Source organism: Cyanistes caeruleus, chromosome 4 (genome assembly GCF_971803275.1).
Source record: "Cyanistes caeruleus chromosome 4, bCyaCae1.hap1.1, whole genome shotgun sequence".
NCBI classification, from domain to species: Eukaryota; Metazoa; Chordata; class Aves; order Passeriformes; family Paridae; genus Cyanistes; species Cyanistes caeruleus.
Genome location: NC_141704.1, coordinates 54,356,929 through 54,377,136, shown reverse-complemented (window position 1 = coordinate 54,377,136; position 20,208 = coordinate 54,356,929). Strand labels below are relative to the sequence as shown.

The 20,208-nt window shown below is 38.0% G+C and overlaps 2 protein-coding genes across 14 annotated transcripts; one reads left to right on the top strand and one right to left on the bottom strand.

Moving 5' to 3' along the window:
- Positions 1-1,394: 1,394 nt before the first annotated feature.
- On the bottom strand, positions 1,395-11,464 carry DNAJB9 (DnaJ heat shock protein family (Hsp40) member B9). Of its 7 annotated transcripts, none has more exons than XM_086884731.1 (4): positions 10,407-10,471; positions 9,855-9,997; positions 6,497-6,724; positions 1,395-4,880 (listed from the first exon to the last, which is right to left on the bottom strand). In XM_086884731.1, exons 3-4 carry the CDS (start codon positions 6,711-6,713, stop codon positions 4,450-4,452), a joined length of 648 nt encoding a protein of 215 aa, XP_086740857.1. In that variant the 5' UTR covers positions 6,714-6,724; positions 9,855-9,997; positions 10,407-10,471; the 3' UTR covers positions 1,395-4,449. The 7 variants fall into 7 exon arrangements, with proteins under 7 accessions (XP_086740857.1, XP_086740856.1, XP_086740855.1 ...); XM_086884730.1 differs by having other exon boundaries at positions 10,350-10,465; XM_086884729.1 differs by having other exon boundaries at positions 10,374-10,465.
- Positions 10,539-19,239, top strand: THAP5 (THAP domain containing 5). 7 transcript variants are annotated; one of them, XM_023930497.2, is made up of 3 exons: positions 10,539-10,760; positions 14,219-14,408; positions 17,798-19,239. In XM_023930497.2, the coding sequence occupies exons 1-3, from the start codon at positions 10,678-10,680 to the stop codon at positions 18,740-18,742; spliced, it is 1,218 nt and encodes a 405-aa protein (XP_023786265.1). In that variant the 5' UTR covers positions 10,539-10,677; the 3' UTR covers positions 18,743-19,239. The 7 variants fall into 7 exon arrangements, with proteins under 7 accessions (XP_023786265.1, XP_023786272.1, XP_023786290.1 ...); XM_023930504.2 differs by having other exon boundaries at positions 10,589-11,528; XM_023930522.2 differs by having other exon boundaries at positions 10,609-10,791.
- The last annotated feature ends 969 nt before the right edge of the window (positions 19,240-20,208 follow it).

Genomic DNA, 20,208 nt, shown 5'->3' with positions numbered 1-20,208 from the left:
ATTAATTTCTTGGTGGACTGTCCCAGAAGAGCTGCTTGGACAAGACGGTCCACCATCTCAGTGTCTCAGAGCCATGGCGGAATCCTGCAGCCATCCTGAGGGGCATGAGCATCTCCACGACACTTTTTGGTGCAACTGCAACCTCAGCAGGAACAATACTAGCAGTAATGTTCACTTGTTTCAATGCCACTGTAGTTTGTAAAAATAGGTGCTGTTAAATCACATGCCATTGCATAACAGGTAACATGCTCCAAATTAAAGCTTTGGAGTACATCACTTCAAAGCAGTTTTGGCAGGCTTTGGTGTTGGTTTTTTTATTATTCTATTTTTTGTTTAATTTTGAAAGTTTGTTGTTTTGGAAAACTTCAGAACAAGAAACGAATCAAGGATGAATCACAGCCATAACCTAGAATTGACTCAGACTTATACCAGGAGTGACTGACACTCGATGGATATCACAACTGCTAAGTGGCCCCTACAGAGCTGCTCTCTGCCCATTCCTGAAGGAACAGGTGCCCACAGGACAGAAGCCAGCAGCATGGCTGTGTGAATCACTCACTATCCAAGGGCAGACCAGTCAGGCTCAACTACAACAGCTGTCTGAGCCAAACAATCCTCTGAATAGCATTCTGCTCTGAAAGGAGCCCCATACGTGGCACAGCCAATAAACTCTACAAGAGGCTTTTGTCCAACAGACACTTCTAATGAGTTTTCAATTTACAAATAATTTTTAAACCCCCCCCCACTCCTCACCATAAAAATATAATGCAGATCTTACATTGTTTCCAACGCATTTAGTCCTCAAAATCTAGGTTTGCATTATTAAGATGAATTTTCTTGGGTTCTAAGGAAGATGATTCTAATGAGAAATGGCCAGATGAGACAAACCAAAACCAAGAATTTTCATACACTCCACCTTTTAAATATCAGACCCAGAAAACAAGAACGTTCAAGTAGTCTTGTGAATCAGCCCAACAGCACCTGACTGTGCAATTCCCTGTGGCACTCCAGGCCTCTAGCACTGGCCAATACTGCCCTCACACACCTCAGCAGGGCAGAGCACAGGCAGTGACCCATCAGCTCCAGGCAGAAGCTTTCTTACACCCCCTGCTTCTCAGAAAAGTCCTTTTGCACAGGCTTTTTTGCCTGCTTTGTTTAAAGGCATAATACCTTAATGCCAAGCCATTCCCAACATCTCAAAAAAAACCACAAAACAGGCAAAACTAAATTTTTTTTCAACCCCACCCTCCTCTCCCTGCCAACCCCATCGTCTCATTCAGTGAAAATACAGTGGTCAAAACATTCCATAATTCCATAAAACACAAGCACCACATAAATCACTTCAATTTGGTTCCCCATTTATATCTTGAAGCAAAAAAAGACAGATCACACCATTAATTTTCACATGTTTAATGTAATGGCACTCTAATTAACTTTACAGTACTTTTATCTCCACTAGATACTGTGTTTCAAAAGTATAATGGGAAGAAAAACATGAAAAAACACTTTTTTGGCAGTTTTAAGAACTAAATCATTTGTAGTTACATAATGCATAAATTACTTTCAAAAAAAATTCAGGTTTTTTTCACCCTTATCTAACAAAAATTGATTTTGTTGGGTATTTCCGTAAGATTTAAAGAGAGATGAAAGATGGCACTTAAGAAACTCTGAAGTCAGGATGCCATAAGGTTATACCAGGACTTCCGCTGGAGCCTGCCATGAAGCCAACACTATAAATAGAGAAAGAATGTGCAAGAGCTCTGAGTAAGTGAGAAGCATAACATGTTTTGCAAGCTTGTGTTCTGAGGGCCATGAAAGTGAAGACTCTTGGCCAGATTTCCCCAGCTGAAGTCTATTCAAAGCAAACCCATCATAGAAAACCACAGGGACAGCCATACGCTGGTTTCTGTAATACTCATGGCAACCTTTCCTTTGGATTTGACCTTGGATCGACAACAGAAACAACCAGAAAGATGACTTGGAGAAGCCATAGAAAGAATGGAAAGCATTTGTGGTTTTTCCCATGACAAGTAATTAACAGAAATAATATGAAATCAAGTTAAAATAGACTAGGCAGACAACTTTTAAGGCAGATAAGCAAAAAAATAGCAACAATAATGGTTATCAGTTTTATACTTACACTTTAAAGACATCAGGAAAACAAGTACACTTTGTACTAAGTTTGGAGCATTCTTAAAGAGGCTCCCCTAGTCTAGAAGGAGCCAAAACCTTTATTTCCACCTCAAAGTTTAGCTCGAAAGATTGTGAACTTATACAGTCACTTAAATGACTTGAGTTTTTGGGGTGAAATGTGTTTCCTAAAATTTACAGTGTTCATTTTAGCTTTCATTCCCTCTAATTCAGAGTCTGGGAAGAGACGCAAGTGAACTTCTCGATCTACTATATCCAATTTCTTTTTTTTTTAATTAAGAAAATATGCATGAAATTAAGAAAGGTATTAATATTTTACCTTTGCATCCCACTTGTGGAGTTGCCTCCCACCAAAGGACATTCACAAATACTCTCATGTTTAATACTTAATCTTTGTGAAAGAAAGTAATTCATAACTTTAAGTTAATGATTTGTTCACTTGAATGCCCGTATGATATGAATTGGGCAGATAGTTTGATTCATGCACAGGACTAATGGAGTATGTTAAAAAAAATAAATGCAGAAATCTACAGGAAGTACAACTTTGCTTGAATCATATATTAATTATACAGAAGAAACAAAAATCTTTACTTACACAGGAAAAGGGTGAAACAAACAAACACACTCAATTCAGCACTTTTCCTACTATAAGGATATTGCACATTCCGATAATGTTGCACAAATTACTGGCTTTTAATAAAGACCATATATGAGGTATTAGTCTATTAATAAATAAAGAAGAACATGGAAAAGGAAAAGCACTTAATATAATGCAACAATCCATTCCAAGGATTAGGCAATGAAAACTGAACAAGCAAAAATACGTACACTTGAGGGGAAGGCTAAAGTTCCTTAGCAAATAGGCAGCTTTCAATATCCATCCAAGAAGCAAAGGGTTAAATCTCTTACTAAAGATTTTAAGAACTCAAAGCCTATTTAGAACACTGCTAGCTAAAATGCTTATTTTGCTCATGCAATCAACCTGAAAGATAAATTCTTACCTCCCAGTTTCAAAGGGACAGCCAATTTAACATACTGAACCTGACTAGTATGACTAGCTAAAGAGTTACAACAGAACTTTTTGATTGACATCAGCTAAAGTATTTGGGGGTTTTGTTGTGCAGCATTTTCTGGTGGTTGTGTTTCCATGGTCCTAAAATCAATACCCATTAGTGCTGTCCTTATTAGCAGTTTCCAGCCCCACAAGGCATTGGATGAATACAAGGATTTTAATTTTCAGTTTTACTCTGTGGTAAGGCTAAGAATTTACCTTTCAAATTACAATGCTGAAAAATTCCTGCTGACAGGTAATAAATCTGTCAATCTAAACACTGTAGCTTTTACTCAGACCCTTCCAGGAACACCACAAATCTACAGGCAAGTTTATCTCATTGAAGTTCCTAAGATCTCAGAGCTCAATATTGATTTTAGCTCAATAAAGTGAGTTGTGAGTGCACACATGGTAATACAGTAAGCATAAAACAAGAGTGTTTTGGGTGTGCCCTGCCAAACCTTGTTAGAGTTTGTACCGTGAAAGGAGGGGAAAAAAATAAAACCAAAACAAAAACTTTGTGTGCACACAAACTCACACACACGAATATCCCTACATTCCCTAAATAAGTCAAGGGCTATTCAAATCCTAATATTGTTTCAGGCCAATTCTGAAACAAAACTAATTCCTACATCACTCACAGTCTTAACATATTCCCTCACTATTTTCCACCTCCAAAAAGTAAGGGTTTTGCTTTTGCACTTTTGCAATGCTAGAGAGAGTAACAAAGACCCAGGGAAGTCATATTTCTGCTGCTATTTTGTGTAAATTATGTAATTTGCATGTAAATCTGTATCAAGTAAAAACTGCAAGTGCAAACTTGGAAAGACATGACTAAAAAAAAAGCAGCACTTCAAAATTAAAGTATCTCCTCTGCTTCGATCCAACACCAGTAATACAATCACTCCTGAACTGGCTTATATGAAAAAAAATTATATTACATTTCTGAAATGAAAAATATATATCTTGCATTCAAATTTAGGGACAGTGTTTACCAAATTGAAATATATATAATTTTTCTGTCACATGAGATTATCTGTCTCCTGTTCTAAGCAGTTGTTGACACATTTACTTCCCAAAAGCATGTTGTTTCTACTCTGAAGATTAGTTTCATCTACAAATTCTTTATAGTAGTTTAAGTGTTTTTTAGAAAATACAGTTCTGAGAATTTCTTCCATGTTAGCACAAACCCAAGAAAGATTATGAAGATGTTGAGAAAAGAAGAAAAGTTTAGAAGAAAGGAAACATTATTGTCCAGAACAGTCAGTGTATGTGGTAACCATGTTTCCTCGTCTCTGAGTGACAGTCCTGCAGTGCTTGCTGGATCCATGAAACCTGGCATCAGTTCGTACCGCGTGTCTGTGTGCATTTTCAAAGTCACTGAATGAAAACATCTTTTCCATATTTTCAAACACATCATCAAACAGTCCACCTCCAAAAGAAAACTCTTGGAAAGAACGTCTTTGCCGATTGTGAGCCTCCCGATGACTTCGGAAATGATTTTCAAAGTGCTTTTTTGACCGGGAGTTTTGACTAAATAGGTCAAAGTCTTTGAACAGATCGTCAAAGTTGAAATTAAATGACTGATGGAATGGGCTTCCATTACTTCCTTTTCCTCCATGACGGCCAAGCTGATCATATTCTCTTCGTTTATTCTCATCTGACAATGTTTCATATGCTAATTATGTTTAAAAAGAAAAAAAGAGTTACAGTTCATTACCATTTAAAAAAATAGAAAAAAGAAAACCATACACAAATACAAAGAACAGCAGCTTTCTCACCCTCTCTTCCTGAGCCAAACAAATTTCAAACAAGACTTCCATTCAATGTTTAAGCCCAGTCAAGATCAACATTTATTTACCTTTCTCCAAACCAAAATAAACTGCTTCAAAATAGTTACTTACAATAATAAACAAACACAGCTATATTATGAGGACAGGTTACACGTAACACAATGGAGTAACTATCAATAAAGATTAGTGCTGTATTATAAATATATTTATATTGTAAAATAAATTTGAAAGAAAATAACAATGAGAGGTGGTGATCAGAAAGCCTGAAGGAAGAAGAATGAGTTAGGAGCTCTACCTAACAAGACCAAGGATCAGCTGCACTCCTATCACAGAAAAACAGGGCAACATATACAAAGCTATCTGCCAGACAGCCAGCAAGTTCTAGGAACACCAGTTATGACCAAGCAACAACATAAACATCGAGGAGATAAAGAAAATTAATTTCACCATGTGCCAATTCTCAATTTTTCAGAAGTTCAGCAATCAACCTAGATTTTGTGGCAGGATATACCCAAAATGAAATTAGATTGCCCTCCAATCTTTAGTTTAGAACTACAGGTACTGGTATTCCAAGGCAGAAACTGTGATAGAAAACATACCCATTCTGATAACTAAATATTTTAAAAACTCATTTCCTTACCTGTCAAAGACTTGCAATTATTCTATATAATTCGACATTTAGAGTTCCTATTTCCTCCTGTAGTAGGTGCTAACAACTGCAGTAGGTATCTAACAGGGCTGTTTCATTAGTCCTTTTCATTATACTACTAACTACTTTTCTTTCAAAATAACTCTGCTGCAGACAAGAAGGTAAAAGCCAGAAATCCCATTTAGCTTAGTTAGGAGAACTATACAGATTGATGGATGTTATACCTGAGTTTTCAGGGAATAGAAGTAGGTATACATTATTTTTCAGCAAATCTGTTCTTGATTATCCACTTGTACCATTTTATTTTATCACTTATAAGAAAAGATCTCCAAAACCATCAAATCAAACCATCATCCTCAAGGTGAAAAAGCTTTTTCCTTATAACCACTTAAACCTCTTGCACCTGCTCTCTATTGTATTCCACCATGAATCTCTGAAGGACCCTGCTCTGTGTTTTCTTACAATCTCCCCATAGTTACTGCAAGGTTGCTGTTAGACCTTCCTGAAGCTCTGGTAGCAATCCTGAGCTGGATCTTATGAAACAGATCAAAAGGTAACAATTAATGTCCTAGGGCTAAAGCTGTCCTCCTACCAAGTATTTTTTGTATCTTTTTGTAAAAGGAGGAATATGCCAAAAGCCCAATAAACAGAAATGCATAGACTGTGTAAAAGGCCTTCCTATGTGCAAGAACACAGAAACAAGTCAGATTTTGATGCTGAACATTCAACAGCACTTAGGTGGTATTCAGAAAAAAACCCTTTATACCTCTTATTCAGTAAAAACAAAATGCACTTAGATTATAAATGTAAGACGTCTATCAAATTATTAAGACAAAAGACACTGTATATTACCTTCAGCAATTTCTCTAAATTTTGCTTCTGCTCCAGGACTCTTATTTTTGTCTGGGTGGTATTTCATAGCCAGCTTGTGAAATGCCTTCTTAATCTGGCGGTCAGATGCATTTTTTGGAACTCCTAAGATATCATAATAGCTCTCTGTAGCCAGTATTAATTCAGTTATCATTAAAATGCAGAGAGCAAATGTGAAGACAGATTGTGTAGTGGCCATTTCTCCAGTTCCTAAAAAGAAAAGGAAGCATACTTGAAGAATAAGTTACTTTACATTTCACAACAACTTAGTTACAACTGTAGGCTGGCAGAGGAAGACCAGTATGTTTCAGGAGTCAATGACAGACCTGTAAGTGCACCGTTTCACACCTGTCAAACTCCATTATGCTGTTTTCATAGTCACAGAATATGTAAGTGAAAATACTGCAAAGAGACATTTCACATACATAACAATTCACCTTTGTTTTACACTTAACTGATTGCTGTCATTCAGAGTTGCAAATGTAAATACACAGCACATTCCATTGCATCTAAGGTTTCACACTGCCACACCTGAACTAACTTTACACTAACCCTTGAGTTCTAGGACCCTAAATACAGCAGCTCTAAATTAAGCACAGGCTGCAAAAACTGACTGTACTGGACAACCAATTCACTGATTAACTGGTGCAACAAAAGAAGCCTGAAAACACAACTGGCCTAGAGATGACTGTGAGGTGCAGGAAGACAAAACTGTTAGACACTCACGCTCAGCTTCAGTTTGTTCAACCAACCTAAGGGGAACATAATAAAGAGCAGATCATTCATTTCCATAGTTCAGCCAAGTAAAGCACATTTTCCTTTATTTAACAATAGGCTGGCTTAGCTCATCTGCATATCAGATTGCATTATAAAGGAAAACACCTACCATATCTCTGATATCAAAGAATTCATCTGATAAATACCACTGCATAGAAAGGTTTACATATGAAACCCTTGGTGTCAGAAGTGAAGGCAAAAAACGTCTTTTACACAAGGCAAGTAGCTCCAACAATAATCAAAATCTGTAACTTTTTTTTCAACAATACATCTGTCAGAAAGATATATTTTGAAACAAATATATGAGAACTTAGGGGAAAATTATGGCATATATAAACTATTTAAGAAAATAGTTCCATATAGCCACATGATGTCTCAAGGTTTTTATTAAGGACAGGGTGAGCTGATCCTGCTAGAAGGTGAGAACAGATAATATGCCTGTGCATATTATATTTAAAACACAGAGTGTAGAAAGGCAAATGTTCAAATACAGGATGCTGGCTGACACCTGACCAGAAGGATGCACGACACGACCCGGAACATTACAGATGTAAAGTGCCCCCGCAGCGTACCAGATTACACTGATTTTAATGTAATGTAAGAACAACTCAGAGACAATTGATGTTACTCTCCTGGAAGTTGAATAAACAAACTTACAGTCTGAGCACCATTAAAGTTGGAATACTTTTGCTAGCCAGCATGGGACCCAGTATTTGTCAGGCAGATTTCAAAACTTTTGAGTATTTTATAAATATGAAAATTAAGTATTTACCTGAAAGTCAATACACTCTAAACAAAATTAAAATGCAAGAACCAAAAATTTGAAAAAATAATACCATTTCTAATAGGTTAAGTCAGGGCGCTAAAATGAATGCTGTGCGACGAGAGCAAAAGGCTTGCAAGATTAATCTACCCATGCCCTCTTAAGCATTTATTTGGCCAGCAGCCTGCACAATATCAAGTGTTAAGGGACAGCAGTCGAAACAAATTGTATTTTGATCAGTGTACTTCGATACCAAACGGACAGCTCTTTCCAGTATTCTTCATGCACAATATCAGACATTTTTAGTACAAAGTTTTCCTACATTTCTCTCATCACTTCACTAACCTGAAATTTTACCACTTGGGCACTATGAACTATACACATGTACATCCTTCCATGCTTTTGGGGCTTTCTTCCTGTTTGTGCTTTATAGATGCAGACTTATGTGTTCATCTCACACATGTGATTCTTTTTATTTACTTCATTAACCCACACCTGCATTATCCTTGCATAATCACCTGCTGCATTCTCTTTAGGTCAACTATCCTTCTTCTACTATTGAACACTGAAAAGAACTAAAAGGAACAGTTCATGTCCTCCATTAAAAGCAAAATACTCTTTCATAACTCATGAGAGGCAGAGATCAAGTTAGTCCTTTCAGATTTTCTGCTCTGGCTAACTATCTCAACTTGTATTATTCTTTATAGCAAAATACACCTGAATTTTTCTTTTTCTACAGTTCTTTACATTAGGAGTTCTTTAATGAAGTTCTTTGCTATATTTGATGTATAAAGCATAGTAAAAAAACAGTACTTAAGTTTCACTGTTTTTTAAACTAGCAAACATAGGTTGAATTCTACCCTTGAACAAATCAATCAAACTCAAATTTAAGAATATAAGCAGCATTAAACTTCATAGGTTCATCAGCGAGAGCAAGTCTTATATTTAGATACTGTCAATTATTCAATTTACTTTTTAGGAAACACCTATTTTATATGCTGTCAGTATCCCAGTGTTGCTGCTCTCAACTACGTCAGCCCTGCCATTTCCAACTACTTTTTTACAATCCTTTTCAAAAGAAAGACTCTTTTAAATATTTTTTTTGCTTATGTTTCTTCACCCACTGTTTCTCAATCAAAAAGCAACATGTAAGTTGCACTTTCCCGGCCATACACTGTAGCTACTTAAACCACATTCCAGAATTCAATAAATTCTGTACACATTAAGCTCATGCCATAATGAGCTCTAATAATAATAATGAAGAGCTACACTTTATTTAGGTACATCTGTCAATGAAGTAATAGACCTTATGCCACATAGTAACTATTTAACTCTGTTGGGTGAGCAGGTACAGATCTCAACTACTGTTCACCTTTGTATAAAAAGTGCACCGACTAATGTTTATCCAAAGTACTGCAGAGGCGGTAACAATTAGTTCTTCATTAGTTTATTTATATATATATCATTTATCAATAGCTGAACAATGAAGTGATGTTTGAAGATGATGTACCTAGATTAAAACCTATCAGATTTAGAAAATTCTAAGAAGCTACTTCATCTTGCAACACAAATACCCTAGTCCATCCTTCTTTGAAAGTAATAGACCAAAATCTTGAATAAATGCTTTTGTTCAAAGCCTCTCATACTCAGAGAACACGAAGCATCACTAGTGTTCTGCTACTGCTTTCGTTACAGAATTGCTATACACTAACCTGCGGAACGCTCACGTCCTATAATTATTTCTGCAAACAATTTACTAGTAGTATTAAAGTAACCGAGGTCTTCCCCTCGTTCTCCTACCACGACTAATCCGATGAGTAAGCAAGTCTTGGAGTCCTCTAGCAGCTACAAGCAAGTCTGTCAAACTGAGTGACCCGTACTCGTCTTGGCCTCTCCTATACTAACTCGAAAGCAAATACAGAAGAAGGTTCCTGGATCTTGCCCTGGAGCACAGGGGAACGAAAGAATCAACCTGGCATCACGCTGCCTATCCAGACCCCTGAAGACCTCGCTGGAGCCGGACCGCACCATCGGGTGGGGCCAGGCCAGAGCTGGGCTGCCGCTAACAGCCACATTGAGCGACGCTGTCGCACCTCCAGTGCAACCCGGCTGGGAAACACCACGGCAGCGTGGCCCAGAGAGGCCCAATTTCCAAAGAAATGCTCCGGACCGAACCTCAGTGGCCCCCCACTCTCCGCCGCCCCCCACCAGTTTCCCACGCTGCCCCCAAGCTTCCCAGCACCCCTCCCCCCACTACCCCTCCGCGTCCGCCTTCACTCCACTCCCTTCAGCCACCTTCAACTTTCTCCCAGCCCTCACCCAGCGGCCTCGGCCCTTCTCCGCCGTCCTCACCGCAGCGCCGGCCCCGCTCCCCCGCCGCCCCTCAGCGCCGCCGCCGTTCCCGCCCGCCCGCGCCCGGCGCTCGCGCAGTCCGGCCCCCCGCGGTTTCTACACGAAGCGCTGCGCCATTGGCCGCCCGGGCGCACGTGACGCGGTGCACGCGGGAGGTCGCAGCCGCGCCGCCTCCGCCACCCGCCGCTGGGGGCGCTGTGAGGAGGCGGCACCGCCCCCAGCCCGGCCCGGCCCCGCTCCTGGTGCCGGTCCCGGTCCGGCCGTACCCGCCATGCCGCGGTACTGCGCCGCCACCCACTGCAAGAACCGCGGCGGCCAGAACGCCAAGGACCAGCGCAAGCTCAGCTTCTACCCGTGAGTGGCCGCGGAGCGGGGCAGGGTCTGGGTGAGCGCTGGCCGTGCGGGTGGTAGTGAGCCCCACCGCGGAAGTAAATAGCCGAAAGACTCAACGCCACCGATAGACCACACTGGTGGTTACCTTGGAACCCCGCCCGGTCCCGGGAGGCTGGAGGGAAACAAGGCTGACCCCGTGAGGGAAGGGAAGGGAAAGTGTAGGGAATAAAGAGTGGACAGCTGGGACATAATCACACACACACACGGTCCCTCTCGCAAGACGGAACTTGGGGAGCGGGCGGTGATCCGCAGCGTCTGAGGACTCTGGAATAGCTGCGGAGGGTCCGTACGGTGAAGAGCAAGGAGATTCGACTAAAAAATAAAATTTGCACTTCTGATTCTGTTTCGCTCCTGCCTGTATGGAAGCGATGTTCCAGCACGGCAGGCAGTCGTGGAAGCTTTGGCTTAATGGTGAGGTGTCTTGTGTATGACGATATACAAGCCAGGAGAAGGGCCCGGAAGAGTAAGCAAGTAAACCTATAATTATATTATTATAACATTCCTTAAAACTAAACTTGCCCAGTAGAATTACTGCCTTACCTGCGCTGTGAACAGAGGCATTGCTGGTTGTTTGGAAGCAGCTGAGTTAGCTGGAACTCGGCTACCTCGGTTACCAGAGCGCAAGTTTATGGTGGCTGCATTGTCCAGACACTGCGAGGACAGTCACCATCCCCGGCCTGCAGTAACCTCTGCACTCTTCTGGTTACGTGGCTGTCGCCTCCCAGGATGGTGAGTTATAAACTATATCGCAATCCTGAGAGAGGCACAGTGCAGGTAACTAAATATTCATGTATTTGTGTAGAATGAAAGTATGGAACTCTTTGCCAACAGAAGCAACTTAAGAAAAATTTGAAAAACAAGTTTCACAATTAGCCTCAAAATCTGTTTTGGCAAAATTTGTACATTAAACCAAGTTTTCGTTCAGTTTCTGATTAGTCATGATTATTCTAAGATCAGGAAGGCTGTGTAGGAAGACCTACAGGAAGACTGCTTTGAAAAAAATTTTATTTTAGATTGAAGGAAAGCTTATTTCCCTGGCACATTTCTAATATGGAATGCATCATAAAACAATCATGAAAATAATTTATTTTCCTTTATGCTTTAGAGAGTGTGAGTGTCACATGGATAATCAAAACAAGTTTGAGCACTGAGACATGTTTATATTCAAATGTATGGCATCAGTATGGAGATGATTGCCAAAACTTAGCTGTTCTGTCTAGCCTTTGAGTTGTGCTGCTTGCTGAGCTTCATGCCTGTGGAAGGGGTGCTGAGATTTGATTTATAGATTTCTCTTGACTTATATTAGTGACTACTACAGACATGAATTGCAGGTTTTATTCCCTTGCCTTTTACCACCAACGAAGAAGTCCTCTGCTGCTCTGTGGTTGGGGTCTGCGTCCCTTCCAGCTAGGATTAGCTCACCTAATCTCAACTGGGCTAACTGCCCATCTTTGTTTTATTTCTTCACTTCTCTGACTTTGGGAGTGATGGCAGCTGCTAAATAAATTCTACTTCCTCTTCCCATTTTCCCCTTTTTTTTTTGTGTCTTGTTTATGCCAGAGGACAGATTCTGTTGATTAGTGAGGGGGTGTTTGAGAATGAGCAGAATTGAGAATTAGCAAAGTTGCCTTTAAGCTAAAATAATAACTTTCACTGTCAAACCCTTCTCTTGAAGAAATAATCTACAGATTATTTTGTTTTCCATCTGAAGCTGGTTGAGTCTGGGTAAATCAGTGGGTCCTGTGTTGTGAGGGTAGCTGCAGTGGGAGCAAGTGTTCTCAAGGCCTTCTTGGAGAGGATGTGGTTGGTGACATGACCTTCAATGAAAGGAAGCCATCATCTTCCTGAGAGACATTTTTGGACCTCTGTAGTAACACCCAGGCTAAGCTGTGTTACAGAGTAGCGTGCTCTGTCATACATGCAAAGCTGCCACTGGGTGTACATGATCTAAGCAGGATTTGGAAAGCCTGAACGTCTAACTTGTCCTCCAGAGGTAATTGTGTTCTTACCAGCACTATTCCTTGCATTCCTGCAGATGTGCAGAGCTGGATGCTTCAAAAGCTTGCTCTGTTTCCTTGGTAATTTGAGGACTTATATGACAACAAATTCAAAAGATTGAGGAAGGGGTGAATACATGCACCTTTATGCTGTGAATTCAGCTCTCTTTCTCTCAAAATCACCTGAGTTTGCTGTTTTGAAACACAGGCCTTGTGTAAGAGTCATTGCTACGTGTGGCTTTTGGAGGAAACTTGCAGCTTCAGGGATTTGAGGGTGGGATCACAAAAGTGGAGATTTTTCCACTGTAATTATTATTGCTCATGATTCTCAGGAATATTGTTTTCTTAACAGTAGTCACTTAACAGTGCTCAGAATTCAATTTATGGTTTATGTGTCATATGTAGTTATATGCTAGAGTTAAAATAAAATTGATATGCACCAGAGAAATATAGAAGCACATTTCAGATACCCTTATACCTGTCTGAGGAGAGGTGAGAGACAAGAGTGGTCTGAATGTTCGTGTTCCCTTTATCATCACCTCTTGACTGTGCATGCATCATAATAAGCCTTTAGTTTCCCTTCAATTTGTCATTAAATAAATTTTGTGTCTTCACACACTTTCCTTTTAATTTAATTGAATCAGAAAGTTCTCTTTCTGATGTAATTTGTCTGACCATTTGCATGTATTTTTAAAGTCAATTTTTTTTCTATGAAGGTATATACTTGTCATTTTCCTTTTCAGGTAGATTAGATGATTGAAAAGTTTATTATAAATTATAACTTATGAGAAATTATAAAATATGATGTGGGCTCCTAATGAGAAAGTTTAATTGGTGAAACACAAAATATAGAAATGCTTTGCATCTGCATGCATTTACTTTTGAACAAAATTTAAAGCTTGTATTGGAAATATTCACATTGCCAAATTATCTAATAATCTGAAGAGAAGCATGTATTAGGAGGTGCTCTGTTTAATAGAAAATCCTGGTTGTGTCTAGAAAGACAAGCCCTAGAAATACTATTAATAAAATGAGGACCAATCTTAACTTTCTTTAAATTAAGTCTCAGTATTTCATCTCCCTTCAGTAGAACTGCTTTCTGAGCAAGTGTTGTAGGATCAAACCTTTAAAAACATCTTGGCCATGGATTCTGAAACCCTTTGCTAGCAGAAATCAGAAATTCTGCTGCTGAATTCAGAGAAAATACCCAACTAGGAATAATTTGGATAATGTTTGGTTACCATGTACAAGACATCCAGATTAGCATTTAATACTTAAAATTTTTGAAAAATAGTTATTTTAATATTTTCTAAAGGAAGGCTACTTCTAAGTAACAAGATATTCTTATTTAAAACAAAGAAAGACAACAATAATGGAGGCTTTGTATGTTTTCTTGTTTATCTTTTCAACTGCTTTAAAAAGATTTCCACTTCATGATAAAGAGAGACTTGAGAAATGGTTGCGGAATATGAAGAGAGATTCATGGACTCCAAGTAAGCACCAGCTCCTCTGCAGTGATCATTTTACCCCTGATTCCCTGGATGTGCGATGGGGGATACGGTACTTGAAAAATACTGCTGTGCCAACTATTTTCTCTTCCCCAGATGATGAGGTAATCTATTCCTATCTTTTTATCTTTTTTTGTTGTTGTTTTGTAGTACAAAGCTAACCAACTATTGATGTAATACAGATTTTCTAATCTGTCAGATAATCATATTTTATTTAAAAAATAGAATTCCCATCCATCAAAACAGTTTGTCAGCAGTACTGACACAGAACAGGTATGTGATTCCATAATGTAAAGGAAAAGCAACTTCCTCTAGTTTGAGTGGAGTGGTTCAATATCTTTTTTTTAAGTGAAAATTACAGAAGCGTTTACTATAGAAAATAATAAATTTCATATGAGAATATTATGCTTCTAAGCTTTTTCTTATGCAATTACTCTTAATGTTCTTTTAAGGTCTTTTATTAGCTGTAGAGAAATACTGGCTTTGGAATGTATTAGTTTCAAACTATGTACTTCTCTTTCCTGTCCCTAACCTTTAACCTAGGAGCTCAGGACTGTAGACTGCCAAAGACAATCTACAAAGACTAGTCCATCTTGTCCTTCACAGATTTATGCTATTGGTTACATAAAAATACTGTGCTACACAGGCACCTAATCTTGATCAAACCTATGCTAATTCTCTTCTAGCATGTATTTATCTTCCTCTGGATCATCAGTTGGAGGTGGGAGGAATGGAAGGGCTGGTTTTAAGGCTAAATAAGTGAAACTGAAATACGTAGCTAATTAATTTTACAAAACAGTTTCTTTTTAGTCACGAAGTACTCTGTCTTCTTGAACATCTGCAATTGTTGTCTAGACTCTTTTGACTTTGTGGAGTGAAAATTGATCTTGATAAATCTCTCAAATACAAAAATAGAAAATCTTGCAAGTTGTGGCAGTACTAATTTAGCAAGAAATGACTTTGCTTTAACTTCCCCCTGCCCTGGTTCAATAGATCTCTCACATTCCTGTGCTGCTATTGACAACTCTTCTACAGCAACAGACAGCAGTAAATTTGGATCTGGACTTTGCTGTCCTGTGCTTCTGTGCACAGATAAGCTGTGTGTTTTGAGCCCGAAGAAAGGTTGTCTGTTATCCACCTCTTCATTCTCTTGATATGCACGTGACCATAGACCAGTCATAGTACACCTACAAGGGTGGAAAGTAGACTTATTAAGGTAGCAAACTTTTTATGCAAAAACTTTTGTGTTGCCAAGAACATATCAATGCCTTCTCTAAATTATTTTGGCATCAGCAATATATATCTGAGAAATCCCAGATGGATTTATCCAGTTTGGAAAAGTAATTTCTGTGCTTATTTTTAATATATCCATCATTTTCCTGCTTTCAAAAGAAAAAAAAATATGCCAGTGCTTTGTACCTGTGATTCTGTGAACTTGCTTTCCTGTGGTCTCACTTCTCTCTCTGGCATTACTCTATTCTCCCTGCACTTTTCCGAATATCAAATCACATGTTTTTAGTGACCACATCAGCAAATCAACAATATCTTTTGACTTGACCTCTAGTTCTCTACTTGCCCCAAACCTTAACTTTCTACATAGACTGAGTATTCAGAAAGATATGGATATGAATTCTTATTTTGGGGAAAAATTTCTGATTAGTGTGTCTCTGACTAAAGGTTGAGGAAAAGAAAACTGGGACCCCAATCTGCCTTTGGAAACATGAGAGCAAAGAATTGCTGTATTTGCATATTGCTCACCACCACCTTGCTTTATGTATTACTGAGCAAGTGAAGGAAGTCTTCCCAGAAATGCTTAATGATTCTTCATAAAACATTTCATTCTGTTTCTTCTTCTAAATAAAGAATGCTTGTGGCTCAAGAGCAGTGATAGTTGCTGGCATTTCAGTATCAGTAACTACTCTACATTAGCTTGCAAGGGTTTTTATTTGAATATTGACCTACAAGTGGGAGGGCAGGGACTGATAGACAAGGAGGTTTTCAATGCAAGTTAGAGTCTTCCTTTAAGCAACTGTCCTGAGACTTGTTTTGGTGCATTTCCTTCAACATTAATGGCAGTTCTGCTATGTGAGATTTCGGGAACATTTATATAATATATTTTGTAAGAGATTTGTCTAGTTAAAATACTTAGTCTGAGACAGTCTTTTTCAGCTGCAAATAAGACAGAGAAAGGGAACTGCTTCATTTTCACAAAATCCCAAAGATTGACATGATGTTAGGTATTGTCTTTGAAAATGTAAAGCTAACCAAATGAATGCTATTTATGTATAAATTTTCCAGTTCTTCTGAGGCTGAAATTTCAAATAAAACTGAATCACAAAGTTGAATGCACTTAGGATACTTCAGATTGCATACATACTTTTAGGAACATACATTTTGAAATTATCTTTTTCATTGTAATAAATTTTTTCAGCCTGGCCTCTTTTTTTTTTAATTTCTTTTTCCTGTTTTCCTTTTTTTAATTTTTTGGTTGGTTGGTTGGTTTGGTTGAGGTTTTTGCCTGGCCTATATTTAATTAGCAAAGTTAAAACTGTTTATTTTTCTGTTTCTTTGTTCTGTATGTTTTTTTGTTTCAGTTCCCATGCACACAGTTTTGCATGAGTACAGATTCTTCAGAGTGCTCTTTATGTAATTAGATCTACTAGAAAAAATAAGACTCCCACTATTTTTGTATTTTTGTTTCACTGACTGACATACCTAAAAGTATTATTATTGTTATTATTTATTACAAATATTATTTATTACAAATATAATTATTTGTGTATAATAAATATAATGTAATCAAAGGTAATCATGTGATGTAGTTTATTGAAGGAAGGGAAAAGAAAGTGGCTAAAAAAGGATAAGCTTCAAATTGTCTCAGTATCAACTTCAGTTTAAAGTCCTGTTAACTTCATATTTTTCTGCTAAGATCTCTATCTATAAGCAAAAAAAAGGTTTCCATTTTTATAAAGTGTAAAATTTAGTTGGCAGAATTGAATTGCTGGTTTACAGTCATCTTTAATGCAAGAACTTTGTGCTGTGTACATTTAATATATTTAATACAATGTTTCAGATGGTAATAGAAGATGCCAGCTAGTCTTTGTGTAGCCCCTTCTCTTCAAGTGCATTTAAAATTATGGTATCTTGTGTGTAAATCAGTACAAATTCCCTAGAGTTTGACAAAAACCTACAATAAAACAAATAAAAAAACCCAAACCACAATAAGAAAAAAAAAACAAACCAACTATAAAACCTAACACTATTAGCACTTTTAGAGCTTTAAAAATGGTATTTTAACATTTAGGACCTGAAGCAAAGTTCTGGAAGATGCTTACATGAATTCTGAGGCCTCTGATGTAATTTTTAAACAGTACTCATCTAAGTTAGTCCTTTTGCAGTAGCATGCTATAAATGAGACTTAATTTTTTTATGCTTAGTTGTTTTCTTGTTACAAGGTGGTAATTTTCTTTTTTTATTTTTTTTTCTCCTTCAGGAAAAAGATTCTTCTGAAAGCAGTTCCCAACAGGTACAGAGAGAAGAGCGGGCAGAAACAAATGTGTCAGAGAAAGTATCTGTACCGCTTGAACCTTGTATACCAAAGAAAAATCCTGTAATTGCACAAAATGTAGAGGAAAAGGTGTTTTTTTCAGAAGTGGGTTGCTCAACTGCACTGAGTAAACCTTTACAAATTCAAAACCTGCAGCTTCCAGATGAAGGTGGCTTTCAGGCAGACAGTGTCATTCTTGATAGTTCTTCTGAGCAGTATATACATCAGCCTAATCCTGTTTTAATGACAACAGCAGTCCAGAGCATGGAAGGTACTAGTGTTCAAACTTCTGTAGAGGATTCAGGAGGTTGTACAGCTACAGTGCTGCAATTTACAGACCCTGACTACTTGAGTTCATCTCTGAAACTGAACAATGCTTTTGGGTTGGTTACTGACTATGCAGTTGAAAATTCTGTCCCTCACGTGGTCTGTTCTGCTGAAGTGCAGACAAGTGAAGATGCAGTTTTACTGAGTACAGTCACACAAACTATTGAACAGTTCAGTGGAAGTGAAGAGTCTGTCATTGCTATTATTATGCCAGCTGAGAGTCCAGAAGAGCCTGAAAGAGTAAGTAGTTCTTTTCTGCCTGTTAAGGAAGAGTTTCTTGACATAGACAAGACAGAAGTGAATGAATATGACGGAAATGAAATACTGCAGACTGAGCATTCATACTGCAGACAAGACATAGGCAGAGATCACCTTTGGCAGAAAATTTCAAAACTCCACTCTAAGATAACTTTACTTGAAATGCAGGAGGTAAAAACTTTGGGGAGACTCAGGTCCTTGGAAGCTTTTATTAGACAACTGAAGCAAGAAAATCTGCTTTCTGAAGAAAAGCTGAAGATGGTAGAAAACTACTTTACAACACTTGAAGTGACTATGTTACAGTAAAGACTTTCAATTGGTGGTTCTAAAATATCTTTTTAGTCTGTTTGACTGTACTTTTGGACAAATTAACTTTGTTTCCAGTTCTGATGTTTTAAATATCTAATGCTAATTGTGTGAATAGCAAATACTCTTTAAAATATTACATCAGTCAAAGCTAAGTGGAGAATTTTGTCTGTAAAACATGACTGACAAGTAAGATTAAAAAAAAACAACCCTGAATTGGGTGAAGTTTTCTTAAGTGTGTGAATTAAGTCAATAAAACGTAATTGAACCCTTCCTTAGCTGCAGGCTTCTTTGAAACATGCAATGCCTGCATTTGGGACAGCAGGAGAATTGACAGAATAAGCATATAGGATGAACAATTATATATATTTATATATATATATATATATGCATTGTCCAGTGAGGCCAAAATTGCTCTTTAGTTTTCTGTTCATCTAACAATTGTTCTGGTAGTTTTTTGTACACTTTGATATTATTAAAATTGTTTCTTCATAAAAGATGTTTCCTTTCATTTGTTTCTAGAAACAAAAATTCTCATAAGAATATTGTTCCAGTAGACAGGCCCATCTCATTTTTAATTTTTTTGTTATGATTCAGCTCAAGTGGAAAGCAATCTTAATCATAGATATTTTTGCTAGTTAGTAAAAGGGAGAGCTCTGTTTAGTGAGTGCTGTCTGCATTGATCCTCTTACAGCCTACAGCTGGGTAATGCATGTACCCTTAATAATACACAGAAGAAAATGTTCTACAGAGCAGGTTGCTAGTGGAAGTAGCAGAACTTTACTTTGCAAGAAACAGAATTACAGAACTAGAAAATTACTCCCCTTTACTGATTTTATTAACTATTTCTAGTGCATAGGTTATCACTGTAGTAGACAGATACTGTAATTAATTTTGAGGAAAATTAATTTGCTTAAATACTTTCTGCTTATTCTGTCAGTGTCCCACTCTTTGGATCTAGTATGCTCTAGTACAGTGAAAAAGTCCTAGATCGTCTGGTCCCTGATGAGACATCATAGCTGCTCTAGGTGATCCTTGTGACACCCCTTCCAGCTGAAATCTTCTGGTATATTATATTCTACAGCCATTAGATTGCTTGAGGATGTGTTTTTCATTATTCACGATGGTGTCATCACCACCACCACAAGTTCAGTCTGGGACTGGAGCAAACTAGTTCCTTTTCAATGTTATTTCTCTTTTACACACTTTCTAAACTCTTCTGGTAATCTTTTCATGAGGAATTTAGAATCGGTTCACAACAGCTACAAAGCTGGCCTCCAACTGGATAGTAAGTTAGAAACAAATCTCAAAATTTTTGAGACTTGGAATATTTTGAAGTGCACATGTTGGCCTGCAAAAGCATAATGTTGTAGGAGGTTAGTCTGCATTAATAACCACAGGATTAGGCTTACTTTGTCCTTCAACTCATTAACTTCTTTCAGACTTTAAGCACAGGTTATGCTTGG

Bases quoted from the DNA above. Each gene is read 5' to 3' on its own strand.
- DNAJB9 (XM_086884732.1), bottom strand. From the start codon at position 6,713: ATGGCCACTACACAATCTGTCTTCACATTTGCTCTCTGCATTTTAATG. The intron at 4,881-6,496 runs GTAATATACAGT...AAACATAATTAG, and splicing joins ATTTAGAGAAATTGCTGAAG to CATATGAAACATTGTCAGAT.
- THAP5 (XM_023930497.2), top strand. From the start codon at position 10,678: ATGCCGCGGTACTGCGCCGCCACCCACTGCAAGAACCGCGGCGGCCAG. The intron at 10,761-14,218 runs GTGAGTGGCCGC...TGCTTTAAAAAG, and splicing joins CGCAAGCTCAGCTTCTACCC to ATTTCCACTTCATGATAAAG. The intron at 14,409-17,797 runs GTAATCTATTCC...TTTCTCCTTCAG, and splicing joins TCTCTTCCCCAGATGATGAG to GAAAAAGATTCTTCTGAAAG.